Here is a 27,524-nt window from a genome sequence, read left to right as displayed (position 1 = left end):
TAAGTATCTGGCTAAGAGGCAACTGCTGAACGTGGCCGGATATTCAGATGCTACGTGGTAATGAATATCAGGCCATCTGTGGATTTAAAAAAAGGCAATGTGGAAGCAGTCTGGGGCAGGACTTAAATTTAGCCAAGTAAATCCAATCATGGCCAAGAAGAGGTCTAAAATAACTGGCTAAACTTACCTGGCTAACTTTAGTGGGATATAAGAATTTGTTTCCTGCTGAATATCCTGGACAGAATTACCCAGCTAAATTCTTGCTCCCCACACTGTTCAATATTGACCTCACTGTTGGTGCTTCTGTTTTTTAGCCGTAAATTTGCCTTGTTTGATGAGCAGCATAGAGAAGAAATGAGGAAAGAGAGGCGCAGGATTCAGGAACAGTTGAGGCGACTCAAACGGAATCAGGAAAAGGAGAAGCTAAAAGGCCCACCTGAGAAAAAACCCAAGAAAATGAAGGAACGACCTGATCTCAAGGTAAGGGAAAAGAATATACATATTAGATTTAAATTTGAAATGTAAAATTCAGATAGTACTTTGTATCATTGCTACCATAGATTCATGACTTTTTTTTTAATATCATTGTTGGTCTTTTATTCCACTCCTGATCTTTAAAGAGATTAATGCCTTAATCAGACCCCAGTCTTATTTATCTAATAATTGCCAGATCTAATCCTATACATCAATAGATGAAAGCAAATACCAGCACTGAATACCCCACCCCAAAATCTTCACAGACTCCATCCAAAGTACATATGGAGACACCAGAATAGTGCAAATTACCAGACATCCATAGAAAAGCCAGCAATAAAATACCAGATTCACACCTTCCTGATTAAAAGCAACAATTACACACACCAAGACAGAGAAACCAATAGTTATAGATATAAATGTGATTTTCCACAAAATAGCAGGGAATCAATTACCAAATCAGAATTTAAAAAACAGATCAAACAAAGCACATCTAAATCAGTGTGGTTTGATAAAGAATGTGAAAACTTAAGACAAAAGTATGATAATGCTCAAATTAAAAAAATGCAGAGAAACCCCTAAGAGAAGATCTTCACAGTACATACCTTCACAATCTTAGAAACTACAAACCACCCGTAAAACAGAAAAAATCTGAACACATGCAGAAAAAAATTGTCTGAAATAGAAATGACTATAGATAATTCCTTCTGGAACATGTGGAAAGGACTTAAATTCAAAACCAAATCAGAATTAGTAATCCAAAGTGGAAAAATATGGATTGAGAATTTACAATACCTATATAAAGATATAAATCTGAAGAGCTCACACAATATCAAAAACACACCCAAGAGAAATTATACCTGCTGGAAAGGGCAATCAACTAACATCTAATACCCTTGAATTTGTTGCCAGAAGATGCGGTTAGTGCAGTTAGTATAGCTGTGTTTAAAAAAGGATTGGATAAGTTCTTGGAGGAGAAGTCCATTACCTGCTTTTAATTAAGTTGACTTAGATAATAACCACCACTATTACTAGCAACGGTAACATGGAATAGACTTAGTTTTTGGGTACTTGCTAGGTTCTTATGGCCTGGATTGGCCACTGTTGGAAACAGGATGCTGGGCTTGATGGACCTTTGGTCTGACCCAGTATGGCATGTTCTTATGTTCTTAAGCCTTGATCCAGAACCTTCTACAGTTTTGATCAAGTCCCAGCCCGAGATGTTCTGATTATCCTGGGACACATGGTGGTAGTGGTGTATGTTGTTCCCATGACCCATCTCAACATCCACGATCAGTTGTTTCAGACCTTTCTTTAAAACATTTTATTTTCGCAATTTTTAGTATACTTCAAGCATTATATCTTGAGGGGATAAAGAAGGCATAGAAAGCATGAAAATAACACAGCACTAAAGCAAAAAATAACAATTGCCATTATTAGAAGTCTACAAAGAGGAGATCTAAGTTGTGAAATGTGTTACTGGAAGATGTGGTCAAGGTTTTAGAAATGATTGTAAAACGTTTTTGGCTGACAGCAATGAACACGAGGAAATGGATCGGTAATATAGGACTTTATTGAATCTTGCCCGACTCTGACCAAGTTTCGCTCAACGAGCTGCCTCAGGGGCTTAAGGGCTTAAATTTCATCTGACATTTGGAAGCCCAATCTTCCGGTCTCGCAAGGTCCTCCTGCAATTTATCACAATCCGCTTGAGATTTAACTACTCTGCATACTTTTGTCATCCGCAAATTTGATCACCTCACTCAACTTACCCCTTTCCAGATTATTTTTAAATATATTAAAAAGCACTGGTCCAGTACAGATCCCTGATGCATTCCACTGTTTACCTTTTTCCACTGTGAAAACAGACCATTTAATCCTATTCTCTGTTTCCTGTCTTTTAACCAGTTTGCAATTCACAAAAGGACAGCTCCTCCTATCCCACTTTTTAGTTTTCTTAGAAGCCTCTCATGAAGGACTTTGTGAAACGCCTTCTGAAAATCCAAATATACCACATCTTTGTCCACATGTTTTTTCACCCCTTCCAAATCCAAATACACCACATCTTTGTCCACATGTTTATTCACCCCTTCAAAAAAATATAGGAAATTTGTGAGGCTAGACTTTCCTTGGGTAAATCTGTGCTGACTGTGTCCCATTTAAACCATGTTTATCTAAATGTTTTGTGATTTTATTCTTTATAATAGTTTCCACAATTTTTCCTGGCACTGAAGTCAGGCTCAGTGATCTATAGTTTCCCGGGTGATCAGTGCCGGGAAAATTTTTCTGCTCAGGAGGGCAGTGTACCTACCATGATTAAGTGTTCTGTGGTGACACCCCTGTTGAAAATTTTCTCATTAGAAGTATCTCAGTGTGAAAGCTATCACCCTGTATCCAATATCCCATTCCTGACTAAAGTCATAAAAAAAAAAAAAGCTATGACTGTAGAGCTATCCTCCTTTTGAGAGGAGTCTGAGAGTCTTGACTATGACCAGGCAGGATTTAGGTGAGGGCATAGCACAGAGTCAGTTTTAGTAGTAGATGAGGTACTGGGGTATCGAGATTGAGATGAGGCAGTTTTCTTGATGATATTGGATATTTCAAGTGCCTTTGATTTTGTTAACAACCAGATTTTATTGGAGAGGTATAAGTTTGAAAGGGAAGGTTCTGGAGTGGACCTCTTTCTTTATAGCTGATCTACTTCTACTACTACTTAACATTTCTATAGCACTACACGACATACACAGCACTGTACAAGCATACAAAAAGACAGTCTCTGCTCAATAGAGTTTACAAACTAATAAGACAAACATACAGGACAAGAGACTTGGTTAAAAGAAAAGAAAGTTAAGACTAAATCAGACAATCAGGCATAAGATTTAAAAGCGGTTTCAAAAAGGTGGGTCTTTAGATGGGATTTTTTTTTTTTTTTATAATTTTATTTTTATTAAGTTTCCAAATAAACACAAGCAATACTTATTCCAAAAATGAGATACATAACATGAAGTTATTCTCTTAATATTAATTGCCATAAGTATATTAGAAACATATCAAATATCTCCACATATATCTTAATAAGAAAATAGGAGACCAAGGGTTTACAGAGTGAAAGGGGAAATAAGAAAAAAAGAAATCTCCAGAAGTATCCCCTGCATTAACATAAACGGACCCCCCCCCCCCCCCCGCACACACGAAATACAATTTAGGAGTGTGGATCAAGATATGCTCTTAACTGAGAGGGCTCAAAGAACAAATATTTAGAATTTTGAAAATAAAGTAAACATTTACACAGATATCTTAAAGAAAATCTAGCACCTCGCAATACCACCTCTCCTCTCATTGAAAGAATTCGCTCCATGCCAGTATCCGATGCGGCTCCTCCTCAAGTGCCTGGAGCAGGGGGGGACGCGAAGACCGATTCTATCTGTGCTTGTCGTTGGTCAGGTATTGGTGAAGATGCTGGTATTTGCTGGAGTTTGGCTTTTCTTTTAGTATGTGGCATGTTGGTTGTAGGATAAAGTCTTGAGGAATTCACAGAGAGAGCGTCCAAGCGTGCACTTCAGTCGGCGGCCATCTTGGTCTCCTCTTTAGATGGGATTTAGACATGGCAAGAGAGGGAGCATGACGCACCAATTCAGGAAGTTTATTCCAAGCACATGGTGCAGCCAGGTGGAAAGCACAGAATTGGCAGTTGAGGAGAAGGGCACGGATAGGTGTGACTTATCCGACGAGCGGCATGCACGAGAAAGGGGGTGCAGAGAGAGATAAGAGAGGAAAGCCCTCTCCCCCCGCAGCTGGAGACCGTCCCGGCACTCGATCGGTAAGTGCCGAGACCAGGTAAGCAGAAAACTTTAAATTCAGGTCTCCAGTCTCCGCGGCTCAGATTGCCGTACCGATTCTGTTTTTCTTCCGGCGAGGTAGAAAGGGAGCACCGACGGGCTGAGCAGCCCTGGTTGGGCTAGGCCCCGTCCCGGTGCAAGGGTCCACGTGGAGACCCTCGGGGACGCCATTTTACGCGTGGGGGGGCGCTGGCACCATCTTCCCTTCTTGTCCGGCGGTACACACGGGACAGGCCGGGTGGCCGATGCACCTAACTTGTGCGTGCCCAGCTGCTATGCCGTGTTCCTTTTCTTAAGTTTTTTTTTGTATATAATCTGTTTTTATTTTATGAACAAGCTGCAATAAACATCAATATACAAGATACAGGCTGATATTAGACTACCGCTATGGTGAAGCATGTAAAACAACATAACGGTGAACTAACAATATCACAGTAGCCTTGCCAATGAGATACATCATTCGAGATAATCAAAAAACAGCCTCAATAATAATAGCAAACTGCAGGAAAAACTAAATTGAAAAGACCAGATTACAGGGTGATCATGATATACATATGAACCAAAGTAACCCCCCAACCCCCACCCCACCCCCCTCCCCACACTGGTGTATTACATACAGATTCTACAGAGTAATGGTACTTGGTAAACAGTAACTAGCACCGCTGTCGAGTGGACTGGTAAGACGCGGTGAAAGCTATGAGCATTACGTGGAATTGTGGGCAGCTATCCACTGTTGATAGGGACCCCAAACAGTTTGAAAGGAGGACAAACGATTCTGATGTACAGCAGTAAGTCTGCCCAATTGGTATAAAGAGAAAAGGCGATGTTGCACTGCAGCAAGCGTAGGAATCGTAATTTGTTTCCATTTTATAGCCAACTCTGTCCTCGCTGCAATAAAAATTTGCAAAAACAACTTTTGGTGTGAAGTGTCATAGTCTTTCATAGGCGCACCTAATAAGACATGCCAGGGATGCGCTACACAAGGCGTATGTAACAACTGGGAGATCCATTGAATCACCTCCTGCCAGTAACCCTGAATTCCGGGACAAGACCACCATATGTGTATATATGTGCCCTGGGCCCCACAGCCTCTCCAGCAGCAATCTGAGATATGGGGATAGAATCTGTGTAGAGCGAGAGGGGTGTAATGCCAACGATAGAGCATTTTGTAGCAGTTTTCTTGTAAACCCGCTGATACGGAACATTTGCCAGCTACGGTATATATGACATCCCAATCATTGTCATCCAAAGAACCCGGAAAATCTAAATCCCAGAGTGCCCTATATTTATGAACCACCAGTGATTTATTATTAAACATAGTATAAACTTTTGATATAATCCCCTTTATGAGCGAGGCGTGCTGACACAAGGTCTCAAATAGAGTATTTTTAAACCGTACAGTGCCTCTCCGTAAACCAGTTTGTATGTAGGATGATAATCTAGCATACAATAGAAAATCCAGAGTGCTACCCGGGTGCAGGTCACAGAGTTGCTTTCTGGAGAGCACCTTGCCCTGCTGTAGCATATGGCCCATGCATAAGACCCCAGCCTTACGCCAATCGCTAAGACCCACAAATCGCTCCGAGCCAGGCACTGCTGTGTTGGTGAATAAGTGGGTTAACAAGGAGTGATTTTCAGGTCCCACCAACTCATTTTTCCACCGATGCCAAATCCGCATCGTGGTACGCAAAGCGAAGGGGTAATACCCGAATACCCCCCACGTTGCGCTAGGCTGCCACGGTAGAGCCGTAATAGGGAAGGAGCCTATCAGCCCTTGTTCAAACCGCACCCATTGAGGTACATCCCGGAAGCCATGTAGGGCCACCAGGGCACGCAGTTGAGCCGCATAATAATACCACAGTATGTTAGGTAGGTGAAGACCCCCCCTATTTTTAGGTAAATAAAGAATAGACCTCGCCACCCTGGGTGGGCGTCTCCGCCATATGAAGCCACACAATAGTTGCTGCCACTGTTTGAGGAGTATAGAGGGTATACTAATGGGAAGAGTAGTGAAGAAATACAAGAAACGAGGGAGGACGTTCATCTTAAGAATGGCCAATCGGCCTAACCAGGAAAATACCTGTCTATCCCAGCGTCTTAAATGCTCTCGAATATTAGCCACCAAGGGAGTATAATTGAGATCAAACAATTGGCGAACGTGGGGTCCAATCTTAACACCTAAATATTTCAAATAGGTAGGAGCCCATAAGAAAGGGAATTGGGTCTTAAGGCCATGCGCCACCTTAGGTGAGAGGGTCAAGTTAAGTATTTCGGATTTGTCATAATTAATGCGCATGCCTGAAACTGCCGAAAATCCTTGCAATTCTATCATTACCCCCTTCAAAGATGCTTCAGGATCAGAGAGGGTCATCATAACATCATCCGCGAAAAGGGAGATTTTAGAATGAACCTTGCCTCCCCAGATCCCTGTAATATGCTGGGCCTCGCGTACCCTAATGGCAAATGGCTCCAGGAACAGTGCGAATAACAGAGGTGATAAGGGACAACCCTGCCTTGTTCCGCGCTGTATATCAAAGGGGGGGCCATATCCTCCATTAACCTTCACCCTAGCCATGGGGCACTCATATAGCTTCTGTATCCATTTCAAAAAGGCAACCCCAAAACCCATTTTGCCTAAGACTTTAAACAAGAATTCCCAGTGGACAAGATCAAACGCTTTTTCAGCATCGAGAGCTAATAGTACCGCTGGGATTTGCTGTTGTTGCACTAAATCGACTATATTGACAATACGCCGGACATTGTCTGCTGCCAAGCGCCCTGGAACAAAACCCACCTGATCATTATGAATCAGGTCAGGAAGAACTCCATTAAGCCTGGCCGCTAAAACTCTAGCCAGGATTTTCAAATCAATATTGATTAACGAAATGGGGCGATAGGAGCTGCATTTAGTGGGGTCCCTCCCTGGTTTTGCTAGTACAGAAATCCCAGCTGTGTTGGATTCATGCGTTAAGGTGTGCCCCTCAAGGAGGGAATTAAAAGCCATTGCCAGTGGCTCAGCTAATTGGGGAGCAAATTTACGATAGTAGACTCCTGTGAACCCATCCAGGCCAGGTGCCTTGCCAGGCTTAAGTTTCTTGATGGCAGCCAAAACTTCATCTACTGCAATGGGAGTATCTAAAGCAATCTGCCATCTCTCGCTAAGAACTGGCAACTGTACGGTAGTCAAATACTGTTCTATGGCCGCCGCCCTAATGTTGGTGTCCTGAGTGTACAGGGTGGAATAAAAGTCAGTGAAGGCCTTCCTAATATCCTCGGACACTGTGATCATATTGCCTGAGGCAGTCTGTATTTTAGATATGATCGTTCTAGATTGAGCCGCTTTTAACTGTCTAGCCAGATACTTTCCCGCCTTATTCCCTCCCTCATAAAACTGTTGTTTGAGAAGCATTAATTGGTGACTAATGGCGGTATCATCTAGTGCTCTCAATTTATCTTTGAGGAGCAGGATATGTTGATAAGTAGCTCCGGAATGCGTTCGACTATGTGCTTGGGTCAATTTAGCCAATTCCTGCAGCCAAGCTTGCCGTTGACTCTCCCTCTCCCGATTACAATATGCAGCCCGGGCAATACACTCTCCCCTGACCACCGTCTTGGAGCATTCCCATACGACCAACGGGGACATACCCTCCGTTTGATTAGCCTGAAAATAATCTTTCAGCGTTTTTTCCAATTGACCGATGAAGGCAGTATCTTTGAGCAAGCAATCATTAAGACGCCAAGGTCGAAACCCTTTATTCAGGTCTCTAAAATGGCACACCAGCCAGACTGGGGCATGGTCCGACCAAGTAATGTTGTCAATATCAGTGTTAATAACTGAGTTCTGTAGTGACCTGGACATGAAGAAGCAGTCTATTCGAGTGTATGTGTTGTGAACAGGAGAATAAAAAGTATAGGCTCGGGATTTCGGGTATCTAGCCCTCCAAACATCCACCAGACTCCAGTCCTCCATAATCTCACTCCATCTGGTTCTAGTTTGGGGGTCAGAGATCTTTCCAGAACTGGAGTCTAACAACGGTACCTGTACAAAATTAAAGTCACCCCCTAAGATGAGTTCCCCTTCCACATGCATGGTCAATAAGTCCCTAAACTCCCGTAGAAATTGAGTTTTATGTGCATTAGGAAAGTAAACATTGACCAGGGTAAAAACCTGTTTGCCCACCCGCACCCGAACCAGCACAAAACGCCCCTGTAAGTCATATATATGAAACAGCTCCTCATGAGCGAAAGTAGACGCAAAGAGTATACCCACCCCAGCATACTTAGAAGTTTTGGTGCTGGCCGCCCAATGTGCAGTTGGATACTGCGAAAAGTGCAGTAACCTTTGGTGATGCTTCCTGATATGCGTTTCTTGTAAAAAGACAATGCCTGCCCCCTGCCTATGCAATTCCCGCTGTAACAATGTGCGCTTGCGGGGCGTATTAATCCCCTTTACATTAAGGGACAATATTTTGGTCGCCATGTTTCCTGACAAGATAGAAAAGAACTACCACATCCCGTCTCAGCCTCCATCACTGTAAACCGTGGAGCCGCAAAGTGTGAGACCAGCCGGCAGTATTTGCCCCCAGTCCCAATCCCACGCTCATAACCACCCACAGATGTTGCCGTACCAGCCTCCACAAGTATCCATAAACTACCAGTGTCACCCCTAATAATTCCTATAGTATCCCACTCCCACATGAATGGATACTCCACCTCTGGAGGTCTGTTGTAGTGTATGCGATGCGTGACCCTCCCCCCGCGACCTCCCCACCCGCCGCATGGAACCAGAAGCAATATTAAAACAGTAAAAGACCTAAATCTAACAAAAACTCAGTAGAATAACATCTCATGTCCCATCAATTTGAAGAGAACGGAACCCCTGTAAACCGCACAAGAGTTCATCCAAGCCAAGGGAAATGGCTAAATGCACAGAAGCCTCATGTGCTCTACGTAAAAGGAACCAATACTTCCTGAAGGAGACAGGTTAGCAGAAAAAGTCAGCCCTTGTCTGATGGAGCGGAACCACGTAGTCCAGGTTGTCTTCGCAGGCGCTTTCCTCCTTTATCCGCCCTCTGCCATCTGGGCGCCTCATCCCTCCGGGGTTGCGGCTGCTTGGAATTTGGAAGTTGGAAGTGAACCGGCAGCTGAGCTTTAGAAAATACTCCAAGTGCTTCTGCCAGTGAAGTAATTTTATATCCCACACCCTGGACCTGAAAGGAGAGCCCGAAGGGGTATGTCCAGCGATAGCGAATGTTATTCTCGCGCAGCTGCGCAGTGACTTCCCGTAAGTCAAATCTTTTCTTCAGGGTGACCGGTGACAAATCCTGGAATATGGATATGTGATGATTTTGCCATTTAATTTCTTTTAAATTCCTGGCTATATTGTATATCTTATCCTTGAGGGGGAAGCTAGAAAAGCACAGCACAATGTCTCTAGGCCTCTGATCCGTTCTGGGCCCCAGCGCTCTGTGTGCTCTCTCAAATTGAATAGCAGTTCCACAAGTTGATTCCAACCCCTCACCCTCCTGTGCTTGTTGTAAGAGAAAGGTGCAGATTTGTACCGCTGTCTCTGCTACCCCAACATATTCTGGGGTTTCTGGCACCCCCCTTATGCGCAAATTATTGCGCCGACTTCTATTTTCAAGGTCCTCCACCTTGTTTTGCAGATTGAGCAGATCTGATGAGTATGACGCGTGCTGGGAGATTAGGGAGTTGATAGACTCCCCGTGGCCTTCCAGTCTAATTTCTGCCTCATCCACCCTGTTCCCCAGGGCAGCCAGGTCGTCCTTCAGGTCTGCCACGGACGCCATTATGGCATCCCGATGCTGTTTTAAGTCGGCCCGAATTTCCATAAACCAATTCCTGGCCTCAGATCGGGTAAGTATCTCCGAGGGATCAATCTGTGCAGCCGGCAGGCTTACGTCCGTAAACTGCCCTGTCTCCTCTCCCTGCTCGCGCGATTCGCAGCTCGCGGCTTCGGCGCCATCTTGGCCTGCTTCCCCCGACAATTTTTCGTAAGAAAAATGCCGCAAATCCATTGTTTTGCGTTTTGTAGCCATCTGCCTCGGGGCGCGCGGGGTCCCACTCACGTTTTTGATGAGAATCGCCGGTCATTCAAAGCTCAAAACAGCGATTTAGCAGGTCTTTCGGTGGGAGGGATCGCGGAGCCGAGCTATCACGCGTCCACACACATGCGCGGCGAACAGCGCCCCCCTTCCTTTTCTTAAGTTTTCAGTATTCAATTTTTTAATAAATAATATTAATAAAACCGATTTGTTCACAGTGATTTTGTTTATATCCTGTTTTTTGGTGTGTTCTTTTTGGTACAAGGGATTAAGATCTAGTCAGGGGGCATAAATGGCTGTGCCTTCAGTGAGTTTAAAAAAGTGAGATATTACAATAGGTCCTTTATGTGGCTGGGCCCCAATTATGGAACTCTTTATTAGTGGAGATCTGACTAGAGTTGAATTATATCACCTCTAGGGGGAAAAACATGGTTGTTTCCATTTTAAACTTGACATTGGTATCTTTTCATTGCTTTTTGTACTGAATTGAAGTATGTTATACACTACATTGTACAGGTCTTACGCTGGTTCTGTGGTATATAAGCAATAAATGAAATAAAATTAAGGTAACTAATTGTCCTCTTCTAATGTCTGCTGTGAATGAATTAGGGTGCTGGAGTGCCTTTGCGTTCCTGACTCCTCAGTCATGGATTTCATTAAAGCTCTTTTCATTCTCTGCAGCTAAAATGTGGCGCATGTGGTGCAATTGGACACATGAGAACTAACAAGTTCTGCCCTCTTTATTATCAAACCAATGCTCCTCCCTCCAACCCTGTAGCCATGACAGAGGAGCAGGAGGAAGAACTGGAGAAGACTGTCATTCACAATGATAATGAAGAACTGATCAAGGTGGAGGGTACTAAAATTGTCCTTGGAAAACAGCTGATTGAAAGGTGAGAGATGATATCTAACTTTGAGGGACTAAGCAAAGAATAGAACTGGGGTGGCCAATTCCACTCCTCAAGAGCCACAAACAGGCCTGGTTTTCAGAATATTCACAATGAATTGCATGAGATATATTATTATTATTATTATTATTATTTTTTTTTATATACCGACATTCATCTCAATTGAGATATCACACCGGTTTACATTCAGGTACTGGAGGTATTTCTCTATCCCCAGAGGGCTTACAATCTAAGTTTTTGTACCTGAGGCAATGTAGGGTAAAGTGACTTGCCCAAGGTCACAAGGAGTGACAGCGGGACTCGAACCCTGGTCTCCTGGTTCATAGTCCACTGCTCTAACCACTAGGCTATTCCTCCTATCTATTTTGTGCTCTTGAGGACCAGAGTGGCACCCCTGGAATAGGAGAAAAATGGCAAGGAAGAGATGATAATGAGGGAGAATAGTGGAATTTGATTGGGAATGTAACAGCAAGCACTGGATAATGGTGAAGGTAGTTTGGGATTATAATTTAAAAAAGGAACGTAAGATAGTGAAATCTTGAATCAATGTGTAAACTTAAACTCAGGGGAAAAAAGGATTTGATATAAGAAAATTATTCCTTACCTGCTAATTTTCGTTCCTTTAGTACCATGGAACATTCCAGACGGTGGGTTATGTCCCCTGTCCAGCAGATGGAGTCAGAACAGACTTCGAGGGGGCGTTACCATAATAGCCAGTGCACCCTCTGCTGGAGCTCAGTATAACGTATAGCAAAGCACTAGTAGAGCAATAGCAGTCTGGATCAAGTTTAAACAACATGAATCAAATAACAAAATCAACGAACTATCGGCAAACAACCGCCAACTTGTGGGGAGCTGTGAACAGAGATAATAGTAAAGAATGAGGAGGCCACATCGACAGCAAGTACCCGAGCAGGAACAGCAAGAATCTCAGAGTGGTGGGCGTCTGGAATGATCCATGGTACTACAGGAACGAAAATTAGCAGGTAAGGAATAATTTTCTTTTTCCTGTACGTACCAGGATCATTCCAGATGGTGGGATGTACCCAAGCTTCCCTAAATCGGGTGGGCCCCTGAGAGACCTGCTCGGAGAACCTGATCGCCAAAATGCCCAAAGGCAGGCGACCCCAGGTGTAGTCGGTAATGCCTCGAGAAAGTGTGCAACGATTTCCATGTCGCTGCCTGGCAGATTTCCTGTGTGGAGACGGAGCGGACCTCCGCCCATGATGCCGCTTGCGAGCGAGTCGAGTGAGCTATGACCCCACGAGGCGGGACCCGTCCCGCTCCAACATAGGATACTGAAATGGCTTCCTTAAGCCAGCGTGCAATCGTCGTCTTCGAGGCCTGGGACCCCTTCTTCGGGCCCGACCAGAGTACGAAAGGATGATCTGAAACCCGGAATTCATTCGTGGCTTCCAAGTAGTGAATCAAAGCGCGCTTGACGTCTAAATGACGAAGTGACCGGGGCTCATCTGGAGCAAAAGCAGGAAGTTCCACTGTCTGATTCAAATGGAAGGCCGAGACCACCTTCGGGAGAAAAGAAGGAACAGTGCGAAGGGAAACTCCAGAGTCTGTAAATCGGAGGTAGGGTTCCCTGCAGGACAACGCTTGAAGCTCTGAGATGCGCCGTGCCGAGCAGATGGCCACGAGAAAAACTGTCTTGAGCGTGAGATCCTTAATCGTCGTTCCGCGGAGCGGTTCAAAGGGCAGACCTGACAAAGCACGCAGCACCAGATTGAGGCTCCAGGAGGGGCACGGATCCCTGACCGGAGGTCGTAAGTGCTTGACGCCTTTGAGGAAGCGAGTGATGTCCGGCTGGAGAAGGAGAGAACCTTCCTTCTGTACGAGGGAACCAAGGGCTGCCACCTGGACCCGAAGGGAATTATAGGCGAGACCCTTGTCTAGACCGTCCTGCAGAAACTGTAAGATCAGGGGCACCGACGCTTCTGTGGGCAGAGCCCCCCCGATTGGAACACCATATCTCGAAGATCCTCCAAACTCGTACGTAAGCCACTGAGGTAGAAGGCTTGCGGGCCCGGAGCATAGTTGAGATTACCGCCTCTGGGTCGCCTCTGTGCCGAAGGCGACGTCGTTCAAAAGCCATGCCGCAAGACAGAAGAGTTCTGCCTGCTCAAAAAATACCGGACCCTGGTGCAATAGATGATGAAGATGGCCCAATCGAATCGGCCCCTCTACCGCCAGATGTACCAGGTCTGCGAACCAAGGACGGCGTGGCCACTCCGGGGACCCTGGTGGTTTTCTATTCTGCGAAGAATCTTGCCCACCAAGGGCCAGGGTGGGAAGACGTAAAGTAGCTGATGTGTGGGCCAAGGCAGGGCGAGAGCATCTACGCCTTCCGCGCCCCGCTCCCTCCTGCGACTGAAGAAGCGGGAGGCCTTGGCATTGAGGGTGGACGCCATCAAGTCCACGTGTGGCGCCCCCCAGCGGTGGATCAGAAGGTGCATCGCTTCGTCGGAAAGAGACCATTCTCCGGGGTCTAGCTGTTGACGACTCAGGTAGTCCGCCTGAATGTTGTCTACCCCAGCGATATGGGAGGCCGCAATCCGGCCGAGATGAGCTTCCGCCCATGCCATCAGGGGCGTTGACTCGAGGGATACATGTTTGCTCCTCGTCCCGCCTTGTCGATTGATGTATGCCACGGTGGTGGCGTTGTCTGAGAGAATTCACCAGCGGAAGGAAGCGATGTAGCACTAGGCGGACCGCTCTGGTTTCCAGACGATTGATCGGCCACGCTGCTTCCGTTGGAGACCAAGTCCCTTGCGTGGCGCTTCGATCGCAAACTGCGCCTCATCCCACGAGACTGGCATCGGTGGTGACCACCACCCAGTTGGGGACCTCGAGAGAGACGCCGCGAGCCAGGTGCGACGGCTCCAGCCACCAATCCAGGCTGTTCCTGACCGATGATGGGAGGGGTAGAATCACTTGATAATCCTGAGAGACTGGTTTCCACCGGGAAAGAAGAGCCGCCTGTAGAGGGCGAAGATGCGCAAATACCCAGGGTACCATATCGATGGTGGAGGCCATCACGCCCAACAGTTGCAGGTAATTCCAGGAGGTGGGTTCTGACAACACAGAAAATCGACGTACATGTTCCCGCAAGGATTGAGCTTTGTCTGGGCGCAAGAATACCTTGCCCTGGCGAGAGTCGAAGCTCGCCCCCAAGAAATCCAAGCGTTGAGATGGTACGAGGGAGCTCTTGGAAAAGTTCACCACCCACCCCAGGGAGTGGAGGACCTGTATTACCCTGGCTACCGAGGCTTGGCCTTGGGAGAAGGTCTTCGCACGAATCAGCCAGTCGTCCAAATATGGATGTACAAGAATGCCCTCTCTCCTGAGGGCTGCCACTACCACCACCATTATCTTGGTGAAGGTGCGAGGGGCAGTTGCCAAGCCGAAGGGAAGTGCCGTGAACTGGAAGTGCTGACCCAGGATCTTGAAGCGAAGAAATCGACGGTGAGCTGGAAGTATTGGAATGTGCAGATAGGCTTCCGTCAAATCCAGGGAGGCAAGAAACTCCCCCTTGTGTACTGCCGCAATCACCGAGCGTAGCGTCTCCATGCGGAACCTGCTGACCCGCAGGGATTTGTTGACCTCCTTCAGATCTAGAATCGGCCGGAAGGAACCGTCCTTTTTGGCCACCACGAAGTAGATGGAATAGTGGCCCGAGCCCACCTTGCTGAAGGGGACGGGAGAGATGGCTGCTATAGTCAGCAACCTGTCCAGGGTTTGCTGTACTGCCTCCCTCTTGAGCTCCGATCCGCAGGGAGAAAAGAGGAATCTGTCTCTTGGAGTGCGGACAAACTCCAAAGCGTAGCCGTTTCTTACGGTGTCCAGGACCCACTGGTCCGCGGAGATTCGCACCCATTCCTCGTAAAAGTCCGCCAGCCGACCCCCAATTCTGGGAGTAGAGGAGTGGGCGACCCTGGCATCATTGAGTAGGCTTCAGGGTGGGGTTTCCCTGCCCCACCTCGTCCCGTGTGGACCTGCGCCCCCGAAAGGACCGCGACAAGGACTGGGGTCTGGATGGGCCTTGCTGAGGCCCCGGCTGTCTATAAGACCTGTAGCGCCGCTGTGCTCTGGCCCTGGTTCTGGAAGAAGCAAAAGGCCGGGAAGTCCGCTGCCTGTCTTCGGGTAGTTTGTGGACTGCATTTTCTCCCAGGGACTTGATAATTTGATCCAAATCTTCACCAAAGAGAAACTTGCCCCGGAAGGGCAGAAAGCCCAGGCTTGACTTGGAGGAGGCATCCGCCGCCCAATTGCGCAGCCACAGTAGCCGCCGAGCCGCTACCACCGAAACCATGGACCGCGCCAGCACCCGGAAGAGATCGTACAGAGCGTCCGCCCCGTAGGCTATGGCTGATTCCAGGCGGTCCGCCTGGGCAGTCTCCTCGGGCGGTAGGTCCTGCGAGGTGAGGAGTTGCTGGACCCTTTGAAGACTGGCCCTTTGAGCGAGTGAGCTACACATGACGGCCCGCATCCCCAGAGCGGAGACCTCAAAGACCCTCTTTAGAAAAACTTCCAGCTTGTGGTCCTGGGTATCCCTCAGGGCCGTTGCACCCGTGACAGGAATCGTCGTCCTCTTGGTGACCGCCGACACCGCCGAGTCCACCTTGGGGACCTTGATAAGATCTAGGAAGTCCTCCGGCAGGCGATACAATTTTTCCATAGTGCGAGTGACCTTAAGAGATGCTTCAGGAGCATCCCACTCTCTGGTGAGGAGCTGAAGAAAGGAATCATGAGTGGGAAAGGCCCGCGCCCTAGGCCGAAGGGCAGCGAGGACTGGATCCCCCTTTTTGGATGACATGGAGACGGCGGGAGCAACTGGCGCTGGCGGGTCCGGCGGTGGATCAAGGTCCAACTCCAAAAGTATCTGGGGGATGAGATCATCCATCTCCTCCCATTGGAAAATCCTTAGCGCACGGGGGTCGTCCCCCTCAGCCTGCGTGTCCGGGTGCGTGGGGTCCGGTGGGTCCAGGGGGTCCTCCCCCAGGGGCGCCGGCATCCCAGCCCCCCCCCCAGAGTAACACTTGTCCGGATCGGCAGACCCGTTGCCCCCGAGCCAGACCCTAGGCGGACAGGGGGGGCTTCAGGCGGAGGGGTGGAAAGCCTGGGGGTCTTGGGGGGGGGGGAACCGAGGGGAGCCCCCCCGGGGGCCTCCAGGCCCTGTAAATAGGCACTGTGCATGAGGAGAATAAATTCCGGCGAAAACCGTGGCATGCTGGGAGGGGGTCCTGGGCAGGAATAGCTGAAACCCCCTGGTCGGACAAGTCCCCCACCGGGGATAGATTCGGGGGCGAAACCTCCCGAAAGTCCCCTGGCACCTGTTCTGGGAACGTGGGCGCATCGTGCTGAAGATCCAATATGGCCGCCGTTCCCGCCATTGGCGGCAATGTGGCTGGCCCGCGCCGCCCTGGCCGTGGAGAGGGAAGCCCGGCGCTGCCTGACTGCGAGGTGCCTTCCCCGCCGGGAAGACACCTGGAGCAAATTCCCTCCCTGGAAATTCTCGACCCCGGCTCACCGCAGGCCGCACAACGGGACGGCCGCGGCATGGCAGCAGCCGGGGACGAGCGAGTAAGGCCTCGGGGGGGGCCCCGACGGAGGGGAGAGGTGCTGCAGGGGGGCCCAAAGGCCAACGCAACCCGCCCAAAGTCCCTGTTTGCCGCGAAAGGAGGCTCCCTGCGGCGGCGGGCCCGAGCAAAAATCACCCTGGGACCGCGGGACAGCGCTTTTCTCACGGAGAGGCCGGCCCCACCGGCTTCCGCGGGGCACCTGCGATGGAAGAAGAATGCTGCAAGAAAGAAAACCTACAAAAAGAAAACCAAACAGAAACCCCTCACTTACCCCAGCCAGGGAAGAAGAGAACAACAGCAAGAGGAGGCAGAACAGACTTACGATAGCCACGCCTCCCCAAAAATTGAAGGGCTTTTTTTTTTTTTTAAACTAAAAACTTGATCCAAGATGAAGTGACAGGAGAAGAAAGAAGAAGCGAAAGAATTGAAAACCCCTGCCACCCTGGGGAAGCCGCTGGTTCCCCAACTCTCATCTGCTGGAGTCAGAAAGATACTGAACTCCAGCAGAGGGTGCACTGGCTATTATGGTAACGCCCCCTCGAAGTCTGTTCTGACTCCATCTGCTGGACGGGGGACATAACCCACCGTCTGGAATGATCCTGGTATGTACAGGAAACAACTAAATGTTAGTTTCAGTTTTAAATTTATTATACATTTAAAACCTGAAGTAGAAGGCAGGATTAAGAATAAATCATGAAAATATAAAGTTTGTAATAATTCTCTTTCTGTTTCAAAAGTGCCGATGAAGTTCGAAGGAAATCATTGGTCCTGAAATTCCCCAAACAGCAGCTTCCTCCCAAGAAGAAACGACGAGTTGGAACTACAGTTCACTGTGATTATTTGAATGTGAGTTCTGTTGTGTTTTGAAAATTTTAAAGTAAAGTGCTCCATCCATATGGATACATTGCTGATGCAATGTATTCCCCTGCCCCCACCATGGTGTATATAATTTTCTCCGAGGGCAAGCAGGATAGTAGTCCTCACACATGGGTGACGTCATCAGATGGAGCCCTGACACGGAAAACTTATGTTAATGTTTCTAGAACTTTGACTTGCCACACTGGGTATGCCCAGCATGCCCTATACTACAAGGGCTTCCCTTGTAAGTCTCTCTTTTTCCACGGAGCTGCAGCATCATGGTTGGTGAGCTCATTTTCGGCCTTTTAGGCCTGTTTTGAAACATTCTTCCATTTTAGCTTTTTCGCGGTTTTTTTTTTTCGCCTGAGTTAGATGCTGGATCCCTCTCTGTCCTCACCACAGTGTTCCCAGTCAGGGTTTTCGTTGTTTATCAATAAATTTCCTTTCGCATTCAATTCCCCATGGCAACGGTGCCTGCTGGCCTTCGATACCTACCGCCATCGATTTTGATCTTGCTTCCCATTTATTTTGTCCCATCATGGCCATGTCTGGTTTCAGGTGATGCCCTCTGTGCCCTCAGACCACGTCTTTCACAGACCCCCATAATAAATGTATCTTCTGCCTGGGGCATTACATGACGTCCGGGGATTGCCACAAGTGCACCAAGATGACCCTGAAGGGCATCATCTTAGGCTCGATAAGATGGAACAACTCTTTGGCCAGAGAAAACCAAGCCATCGGCATCTGTAGCATCGGCATTGAAGGACAATGGAGCTGCACCGATGGACACCGAGACATTGACATCTGCGGGACCGGCGGTGCCATTAGCTGCTAGGAGCACTGGAGACCGGCCACCATCAGGTTCCTCATCATCGGCCTCTGCACTGGGGAACGACTGTGCTAAGCATTGAGGGAAGCCGAAGAAGCATCGGCATTGGTCCCCATCAAAGCACAGTGCTGGGCATGTGGATGCGCCAGCTAATGCTGTGTTGCCCCCGAAGCGAGGCGTGCCAGTTCTCCTTTGGTGCCAGAGGTCCGTGATGGTCTTCACTGGTCTTGATGCTAGTCACTGAGCCTCCTCTCAGTTCTGAAGAAGAACAGGCCACCAGTCCTTCCTCCCAGTAGGTGTGATATCAGCAATGTATGAGAAAGGGATTGAACGGTGAGTTGAACTGGCGGTCGAGCAGGCAATACAGAGCATCGGTCCGGCAGCAGCAGAGCCAGCACCATCCATCTAAGAGCCTCTGTTAGAGAAGCTCTAAGCGCTTATTGGTGCATTACCGAACTGGCTAGCGGTGGTGCCCATTGGGGCACTGCAGCCTCCTCCTGCCAATACATGATCATTGCTCATTTCTGGGAGGAGGAAGCTTCACCTAGGCCGGCTGAGCCGCCGAAGCCTGCAGCCCTCATGCAACTGTGCTGGTGCCTGCACTTCTGGACGAAGGTCGAGCACCTAGGACCCCATACCCTGTCTGTTTCGGTGAGGATGAGGGCCCCTATGACCTCTGGGAGGATGACACCACAGAGTCCTCCTCCGATAGCTCTGTGAATCTCCCCTCAGAACCTTCTCCTCCAGAAGAGCGAAGAAAGTCTCCACTTGAGGACTTAACCTTCACAGGATTTGTGAAGGTGATGGCAGAAGCCATCCCATTTCACTTACTGACAGAGGAGGATGCCAGGCACAAAATACTTGAAATCCTCCAGTTTGTGGAGCCTCCTAAGGAGATCGTGGTGGTCCCTGTACACAATATCCTTAGGGAGTTGCTGCTGAGGATATGGGAACACCCCCTCACAGTGTCTCCCATGAATAAGGCTAATGGGGTTTACCTCATCCAGAAGGTCCTGGATTCGATAAGAGACAGTTTCCCCACCATCATTGATGGTTGAATCCACTCTCAAGAGAGTCAAGAGGTCTCAAACCTGTACCTCAGCACCCCCGGGGAAGAATCACAGAGCGATGGACACTCTTGGGAGAGAGGTTTTCCACAGCACCATACTTATTGCCCACATAGCTTCCTACTAGTTCTATATGAGCCAGTACTCATGGGACATCTGGAAGCTGAGCAACTGTCTGACCAGTAGCAGGACTTGCTTATGTCACAGGTGCACAAAGGGCCTGGAGTATGGGAAACATGAGGTCCGAGTGACCTACAGTGTTTTAAAGATGGCATCGAGAATCTCTGCAGTGGGCATCAACACCCACAGAATGGCATGGCTGCGGGCCTCAGATCTTCTCCAACCATAGATACAGGAAAGACTCGCTGACATGCTGTGTACGTGGATGCAGTGGCCCAGTTCCAGGACTACCATAAAACCCTCCAACAACTCTCTGCCAGCACTCTGGACCTGTCCATTTCGACTAGGAGTTGGGCGAGATCGAGGCAAAGGAAGTCTTTCACCAGTGGAAGTACTATCCTCAACCCCCTCGCTCCTGTCCGCAGCATTAAGGCTCCTGTGGCTGACCCAGGCAGCAGAGAGCCCCCAAGGCCTAGCCAGCGCCTCAGTCAACTCCAGGAATGGGGTTTTGACTGGGTCATAGGGAGCGTAGTCCAGTTACCTGTACCCAGTGCGATGGATCCACAGTTTGTATCCCCTTGATACAAAAAGGGGCCTGACTATGTTCCCTTGATCTGAAAGATGCATACACGCACATCAAGATCTTCCCAAGTCACTGTAAGTATTTCTAATTCATGGTGGGAAAATAGCATTTCCAATATCAGGTGTTGCCATTCGGGCTAGCATCAGCCCCATGGGTCTTCACAAAATGACTGGCCACGGTGGTGGCGCACCTCCACAGGCATGCTTTCCCTTATCTGGATGATTGGCTGGTCAAGAGCACATGTCAGGCAGGGGCCGTCATGTGCATGCGCTTGACCATCCGGGTGTTGGATTCGCTAGGGTTTTTTATCATCTACTCGAAGTTCCATCTCAGGCTCAGGCCAAGGCCTTCCTGCCCCGTGAAAGGGCCATCACTTTGATGACCATCACAGCAGAGATTCAGTAGAGCCAACAGGTGTCAGCATGGCACATGTTGAGGTTGTTGGACAATATGGCCACAACCTTCCATGTCACTCCCTTGGCATGATTACACATTCGCAGGGCATAATGGACCTTGAGGTCACAGTGGCACCAGGCTACACAGAACCTCCAGGATCACATACGAGTCACCTCGCTCCTCTGGGGAATTTTTGTCCTGGTGGCAGGTACTATCAGATCTGGAACGGAGGATCTCATTCTGAAGTCCTCCTACCCAAATTGTCCTAACCACGGATGCATCCACCCTGGGATAAGGAGATCATGTAGATGGGCTCAGCACCGAGGATCTCTGATCTGTCCAGAAAATCTGTTGCCAAATCAATTTCTTAGAGCTCCGGACGATCAAGTATGTGCTATGGACTTTCAGAGATTGGCTATCCAACAAAGTTATCCTGATCCAAACCAACAACCAGGTGGTAATGCGATATGTCAAAAAACAGGGAGGTATGGGCTCGTACCTCCTGTGTCAGGAATCAGTATGGGCTCGTACCTCCTGTGTCAGGAATCAGTTCAGATCTGGTCATGGGCCCTCTCCCACAGGATGGTGCTCAGGGCCATGTACCTAGCCGAGACGGAGAACATATTAGCGGACAGACTGAGTTGTGCCTTCAGACTCCACGAGTGGTCTCTGGACCAGAAAGTTGTGAACCTCTGGGGAAGCCCAAAAATGGATCTCTTTGTGTCCCCCTGCATCAGAAAGGTGCCTCAGTTCTGCTCCTTGTACAGATCAGATGGTAAACCAACCTCGGATGCCCTTGCCCAACATTAGGGCAAGGGTCTTCTGTATGAATATCCTCCAATTTCCTTAGTGGCAAATACTCTCGTGAAGCTTTGTGAGGACAAAGGGACCATGATCTTCATAGCCCTTTACTGGCCAAGACATGTCTGGTTTCCATTCCTATGGGAGTTGTCCATCCGGAGCCCGATCAGTCTAGGGACTTCCCCAGATTTCATCACGCAAGATTGAGGGAGGTTGCGATATCCCAATCTCCAGACCCTGTCGCTCTCAGCCTGAATGTTGAGAGGTTAATTCTTCAACCACTTGATCTCTCAGAGGATGTGTCTCGGGTCCTGGTGGCTTCTAGAAAGCCTTTCATTAGAAAGTCCTATGGTCCAAAGTGGAGGAGATTTTCCATTTGGTGTGAGCACAAGGCCCTAGATCGGTTCTCCTGCCCCACACAAAATCTGCTTGATTACCTTCTGCTGTGTCTTGGGACTTCAACATACTGTTAGCTCAGCTGATGAAAGCTGCTTTTGAAGGTTTGCTCACCTGTGACTTGAAGTACCTGACCTGGAAGGTTATATTTTTGGAGGTGATCACCTCAGCGCACATTATCAGCAAGCTCCAGACCTTAGTGATTTATACATCTTACACTAAGTTTTATCATGACAGAGTGGTCTTGCATATGCACTCTAGGTTCCTGCCTAATGATGTGAAAGACTTCCATCTTAACCAGTCCATCATCCTGCCAACATTCTTTCCAGGCCCCATTTGCACCAAGGCAAACAGTCCCTGCACAGTTTGGATTGCAAGCAAACCTTAGCCTTCTCTCTGGAGTGAACAGAAGCCCTAGACAGTCCACCCAAATTTTTGTTTCTTTTTATAGGAATACATTGGGCATTGCCAAACAAACACTACTGAATTGGTTAGCAGATTGCATCTCCTTTTGTTATGCCCAGGTGGGACTACATCTTAGGAGTCATGTCAAGGCTTATTCTGTCTGAGCCATGGCAGCATCGGTGGCCCACTTGCAAGCATTTCCTGTGGAGAAGATCTACAAGGCTGCAACATAGAGTTCTCTCCATTCTTTCACATCTCACTATTGCTTGGATAGGGATGGCTGACGCGACAGTAGGTTTGGCCAATCTGTCCTTCGGAATCTGTTTGAGGTGTAGAAACCAACTCCCTCCTACCTAGGGCCTGATGAGTTCAGGCTGTCTCCTCCTCTGTTACCAACAGCACATTGTTGTTGTGGCCATTGGCACCTGGTTTGGTTGTCTGTTGGTCCCCTTTTATTTTGGGTAGCAGCCTGTAACTAGGGATTCACCCATGCTTGAGGACTACCATTCTGCTTGTCCTCAGAGAAAGCAGAGTTTTTGCTGTGCGTACTGTTTAGCACTGTGGGTGCCGTTGACACTTTCTGTCGCTGTTGGCGCTGTTGATGCCCTGGATGCGGGCACCATCGAATACTACCAAGAGTGATGCCACCGAGCACCGTTGTTGCTGTGGGCGCTATTGACAACATGCATACCATGATTGCGGTGGATTGCCGAGGGCACCATCATACACCATCGATTGCGACATCGTCGAAGAGCAGTATCTGGGCCCAGAGGTACCATTGACCTCATCAAGCACTGTGCATGCTGCTGACTGCATAGGGTGTCATCAAGACAGTGGAGCGCTGCAAGCATGGTTGACACCGGCAGGAGTTGTCTACACCGAGCACCATGGGCACTGCCAGATCCCGCCAATACTGTCGGCACCGTGAAAACCTAGGTACTGCGGATGGTGGCGGCGCCATGGATACCGTTGTTGCCAGTCCTGTGGTGGTGCACGCTGTCATGTGTCTGACACCATGAGGTGCTATTTGGCACCAGTGAGAAGGGGCACCATCATACACTTTTCGACGGTTTGCTCTTTCGCAGTGTGCAGCTGCCAATACCAGCAGTTTTGTGGCTGGTCCAGGCCATGGCATGGAGCTATGCCCAAGTCCTCTGCAATGTAGGACTCGTACACACCACCATTGGCATGATGGGGTGCTGCTGCATGGGTGCAAGGCCCTGCAGTTGCAAGGCACAGATTAGGTGCAGGTGCAAAACCTTTATTCAGTGCCTGCTGGTGTGTTTCCTCTTGGAAGACATCACATGTTTTTGCACCTCAGTCGCTGGTGCACTGGTTTGTCTTTGCAGAGAACGCGCTCCTAGTCACTCTGCTTTTGGGGTGGATACCGGAGTATGGTATCTTTGGGCTTCTTTCCCCCATGAGGAAGGGGTAGGCCTTTATGGGCCCCTTCCCATTTTGGCTTATGCTTGAGATCCCCTTGTTGGGGAAGCTACAAGACATATTCCCTGGAAGGTTCATTACTTGGGATGGAGCCCCGATTCTCATGAGTCAGTACAAGTCCTTGCAGGTTCCCTTAGGGGAGCTGAAGAGCTGGGGAGTTGGAGGGGGAAAGGCAGCGGGGATTGATTGAACTGTTTCACTGGTGTCCCAATGCTTGGTTGCCATTGTGGCCTTACGGTCCAACTAGGTAGCCACTAGCAACTGGTTATGTCATCCAAAGAACCTCATGGGTTGATAACTGTGCCTACTTATGTACGGAGAGTAGGGGGTTTTTGGGACTGGGGCGACCCGGTTCATGTTGCGCTACGCCTCCTCTTTGGGAAAGGGTGATATGGCTATTGACTTTCCAGGGGCAATCTTAGTTGGTTCCCTCTCAGACTCTTTGTTTTCCACTCCAGGAAGGGGTTGTTCTTACTCCCCATTCTCCAGGTGGGCTTTGCTTCTCATTGGCAGCCGCTTTCTGTTCCTTGTTGGATTCAAGAGCCTGCTGGGCAGGAGCACTAGACTCCTCTGTGGCATTACTGCCTCGTGGTGGATGGGGAGCTCATCCATACATGGACTCCCTCACAGTATTGAGGATTCCCTTTTTTGGGAAATTCGCTCCCCAGCAAAGGATGAGGTTTTCTCCCACATGAAGGGAGTCCCTCTTCTGATACGTACTGGGCAAAATGTGCATGTTTTCACTTTTTGACCACTGTTACACTCTGTGGCGTATTTGGATGTTACTCTACCTCTAGGAAGAGGGTTCTAACCCCTCTGCATCCCGAATGGCTTATGTACCTTCACACAACTCACATGGCTGCATGCATTAGGAGATAGAGGATCTCGCAAAAGAGGTCCCGCACCCTTATTGCAGTCACTAAGGGTTGTCATTTCCTCTTTCAAGTGTAACCCTGTCAGTAGGTGCATTCGTAGACTGACAAGGTGGTCCTTGTCCATGCAGACGTTGTTCCACTTCATATGCTGTGAGGTTCTTAGGTGAAAAGTACAAGTTGCCTTGGTAATAGGATTTAGATACCTAAGTCAGTTTGGTAATCATTCTGTACTGCTGATCAGAATGAACCTGATCTGGTACCCTCAGGGTTTCCAGGTCGGTGAAGAACCTTGTTTCTATAGGAGCTGGCTCTCGCATTGAGCCTATCTTTTGTGTCATAGTAGAGAGGTTCCAGACTTCTTCCTCCAGTGGTTTGCTCTCAGTTTGTTATTCAGTTGTTTACTCTTTGAAAGCATACAAAGATTAGGAGACAAACAATGAAGTTATTAGGTAATAAATTTAAAACTGATAAGAGAAAATATTTTTTGCTCAATGCATAATTAAGCTCTGGAATTTGTTGCCAGAGGATGTGGTTAAAGCTATTAGTATAGTTGTGTTTAAAAACGGTTTGGACAAGTTCCTGGAGGAAAGATTCATAAATCATTATTAAGGTGGCATTGCAAATATCCACTGCTTATTCTTGAGATAAGCAGCTTGGAATATATCTACCCCCTTGGGATCCTGCCAGGTACTTGTGTCCTGGCCACTGTTGGAAAGAGGATACTGGGCTTGATGGACCACTGGTCTAACCCAGTATTGCAAGTCTTTTGTTCTTATGTTCCTGTCTACTGAGAGGTCACCCTCCATGGCAACTCCCTGCTGAGATAGTAGGGGGATAGTATTGTTGGGGTGTTGCCCAACATTGATTTCTACAGCCTAGCGGCTTCTTTTTCCTGCATCCCCATTGTCTGCTGCTTTGAATTTTTGACTTCCAGTCGGAATGTCATGGGAAAAGCTGTGGTATGAATTGGAACATCTTATTGTATAACTTCAAGGAAAGATACACCATCCTTTCCCTGTTTTTGGTCAACTTCTAGCTAGTACTGCCTTTGGCTTTTCGTGCTTCACTTAGTTAGCCAAGGTGCTTTCCTTTTCACCTGGGCTTATCCTGCCAGGTGGGAGGATATTCCTTTCAATGGGTGAGCTTCAGTCGCAGCTCACCATCCGTGCTCAAGGCCTTATAATGGTAATCCCATTGGAGGGGTAACCCTTCCATTCCTAGGCACTCTTGGTTCCACACCATCTAACCGGGGGGGTTACGATCTTTTCTGGTAATTGTTCAGCAGGTGGGGTCTGCCGCAGTCCCTCTTGCTTTTTGCTGCTTTCTCTTCCAAGCATCTGCTTGCGTTCTATGTTCGAAGATCTTTTCAGCCAGACATCAGGTGTAATTATGTGAATGTTTTCTGTCTTTCCTCTTTAGATGATGGAAAACTGCAGTTTTCTTTCTGGAGGGCTCTCTAGCCCCAGATTGGATTTTGGTTGTCTTGTGACACTGAAGGGAAACTGCAGTCTTTGTCCAAGAGCTTTTTCTCTTGGTTGGTAATTTGCACTCTTTCCTATACCCAGGAAGATCTAGCCCTACTGGTGCTTGTCAGAGCTGGCTGTCAAAGACTCTGACTGCTTTACTTTTTATGAGGCGAAGTGTGCTTCTTGCCCTGAGTTCACATCACACCTTTGCCTTAGGTGCTTCTGCTGCGCATAAGGATTTTGTCTCTCTGTCTGCTCTATGGATCTCTTTGAAGTGTAGAACCCAATTCTCTTCCTTCCTAGGACCCATTATAGGTTGGCTGCCTCAAACAAAAGGGAGAAAGGTAGTACCTTCACCACTGTGGGATTTCCTTGCTATGTCCTGTTTTGGGCAGCCTGTAGCTTGGGAATCACTCATGTGTGAGAACTGCCATCCTGCTTGTCCTCAGAGAGAGACTGGTCAAGGAGGTGATTGGTGTATGTGAGAGAGAGACTGGTCAGAGAGGTGACTATGTGTGAGAGAGACTGGTAGGGAGGTTGGTGACTGGTGTGTGAGAGACAAAAACTGGTTATGTTGGCATGACTGGTATGGGTTCGTGTGTGAGAGAGAGAGAGAGAGAGAGGTCTTGGGCCCTAAGGAAGAGGACTGTGAGGACAGAGCTTCAGAAGCTACTGCTGCTGTTGGTGTGCTCAACTGGCCTGCAAGGGAAAGGAGTAGGAAAGTTGCTGGAGAAGGGTGGTAGCCTTTTAAGTTTATTTTTCTTGATTGACTGCCATTTTAATTATTGGCTATTATGTGATGTGTCTGCTGTTTGAAATATTTTATTGGTGTTTGGAGAATTTTTAATAATTTTTATGAGTTTTTAATTGTTGGATATTATTCTATTCATCAGCTATTTTGAAACATTTATCTTGTATATTAGTATTTTTTACAGTTACTATTTTATATTACTTGAGGAATAAGTAGAAATGTGCAGACCAAATCTGAACTGGAAACAGTAAGAAGCCATACTCTGTATGCAGTGTAACAATGGAAAACCAAAACATTAACTTTATGATCACTTTATTCTGTATTTGTCTATTCTGCATATGTGACTGAAGTGAGGTATTCTGCAAGCTTGTAGTTTCTATAACAGTTCGGCTTGTTCTGTTTACCTAATAGGAGGTGTATTGGGTTCAGGGCCTGGTTAAATATTTGTAGTGTTGCCTTTTCATAGGCTGGGTTGTTACTGTTTGAGTGTGTTCCATAATACAGGTGTAACTTTGTGTGGATTAGCTGGTGTGCATTATTGTTGATTCTGGGAGTCTGTTAGGTGCTATATTTGTTTCCATTTCTCCAGGTTTGCACTGCATGCAGAGTGCCTTTTTTAGGTTTCCATTCCAGTTTCTGTCTCCATATTTGTAATTT

At 47.9% G+C, this 27,524-nt stretch overlaps 1 protein-coding gene across 4 annotated transcripts in view; it reads left to right on the top strand.

Annotated features, from left to right (window-relative positions):
- TAF1 (TATA-box binding protein associated factor 1) overlaps positions 1-27,524 on the top strand; it is a 441,469-nt gene that overhangs the window by 207,964 nt on the left and 205,981 nt on the right. For all 4 annotated transcript variants that reach the window (XM_029607221.1, XM_029607219.1, XM_029607220.1 and 1 more), the window contains exons 25-27: positions 315-480; positions 11,060-11,271; positions 17,615-17,723. In XM_029607221.1, coding sequence (XP_029463081.1) covers positions 315-480; positions 11,060-11,271; positions 17,615-17,723 — 487 coding nt within the window. The remainder of the gene's footprint in view (positions 1-314; positions 481-11,059; positions 11,272-17,614; positions 17,724-27,524) is intronic.

Source organism: Rhinatrema bivittatum, chromosome 6, assembly GCF_901001135.1.
Source record: "Rhinatrema bivittatum chromosome 6, aRhiBiv1.1, whole genome shotgun sequence".
Lineage (NCBI taxonomy): Eukaryota > Metazoa > Chordata > Amphibia > Gymnophiona > Rhinatrematidae > Rhinatrema > Rhinatrema bivittatum.
The sequence above is the reverse complement of the archived record's forward strand: the minus strand, read 5'-3'. Positions and strand labels throughout refer to the sequence as shown.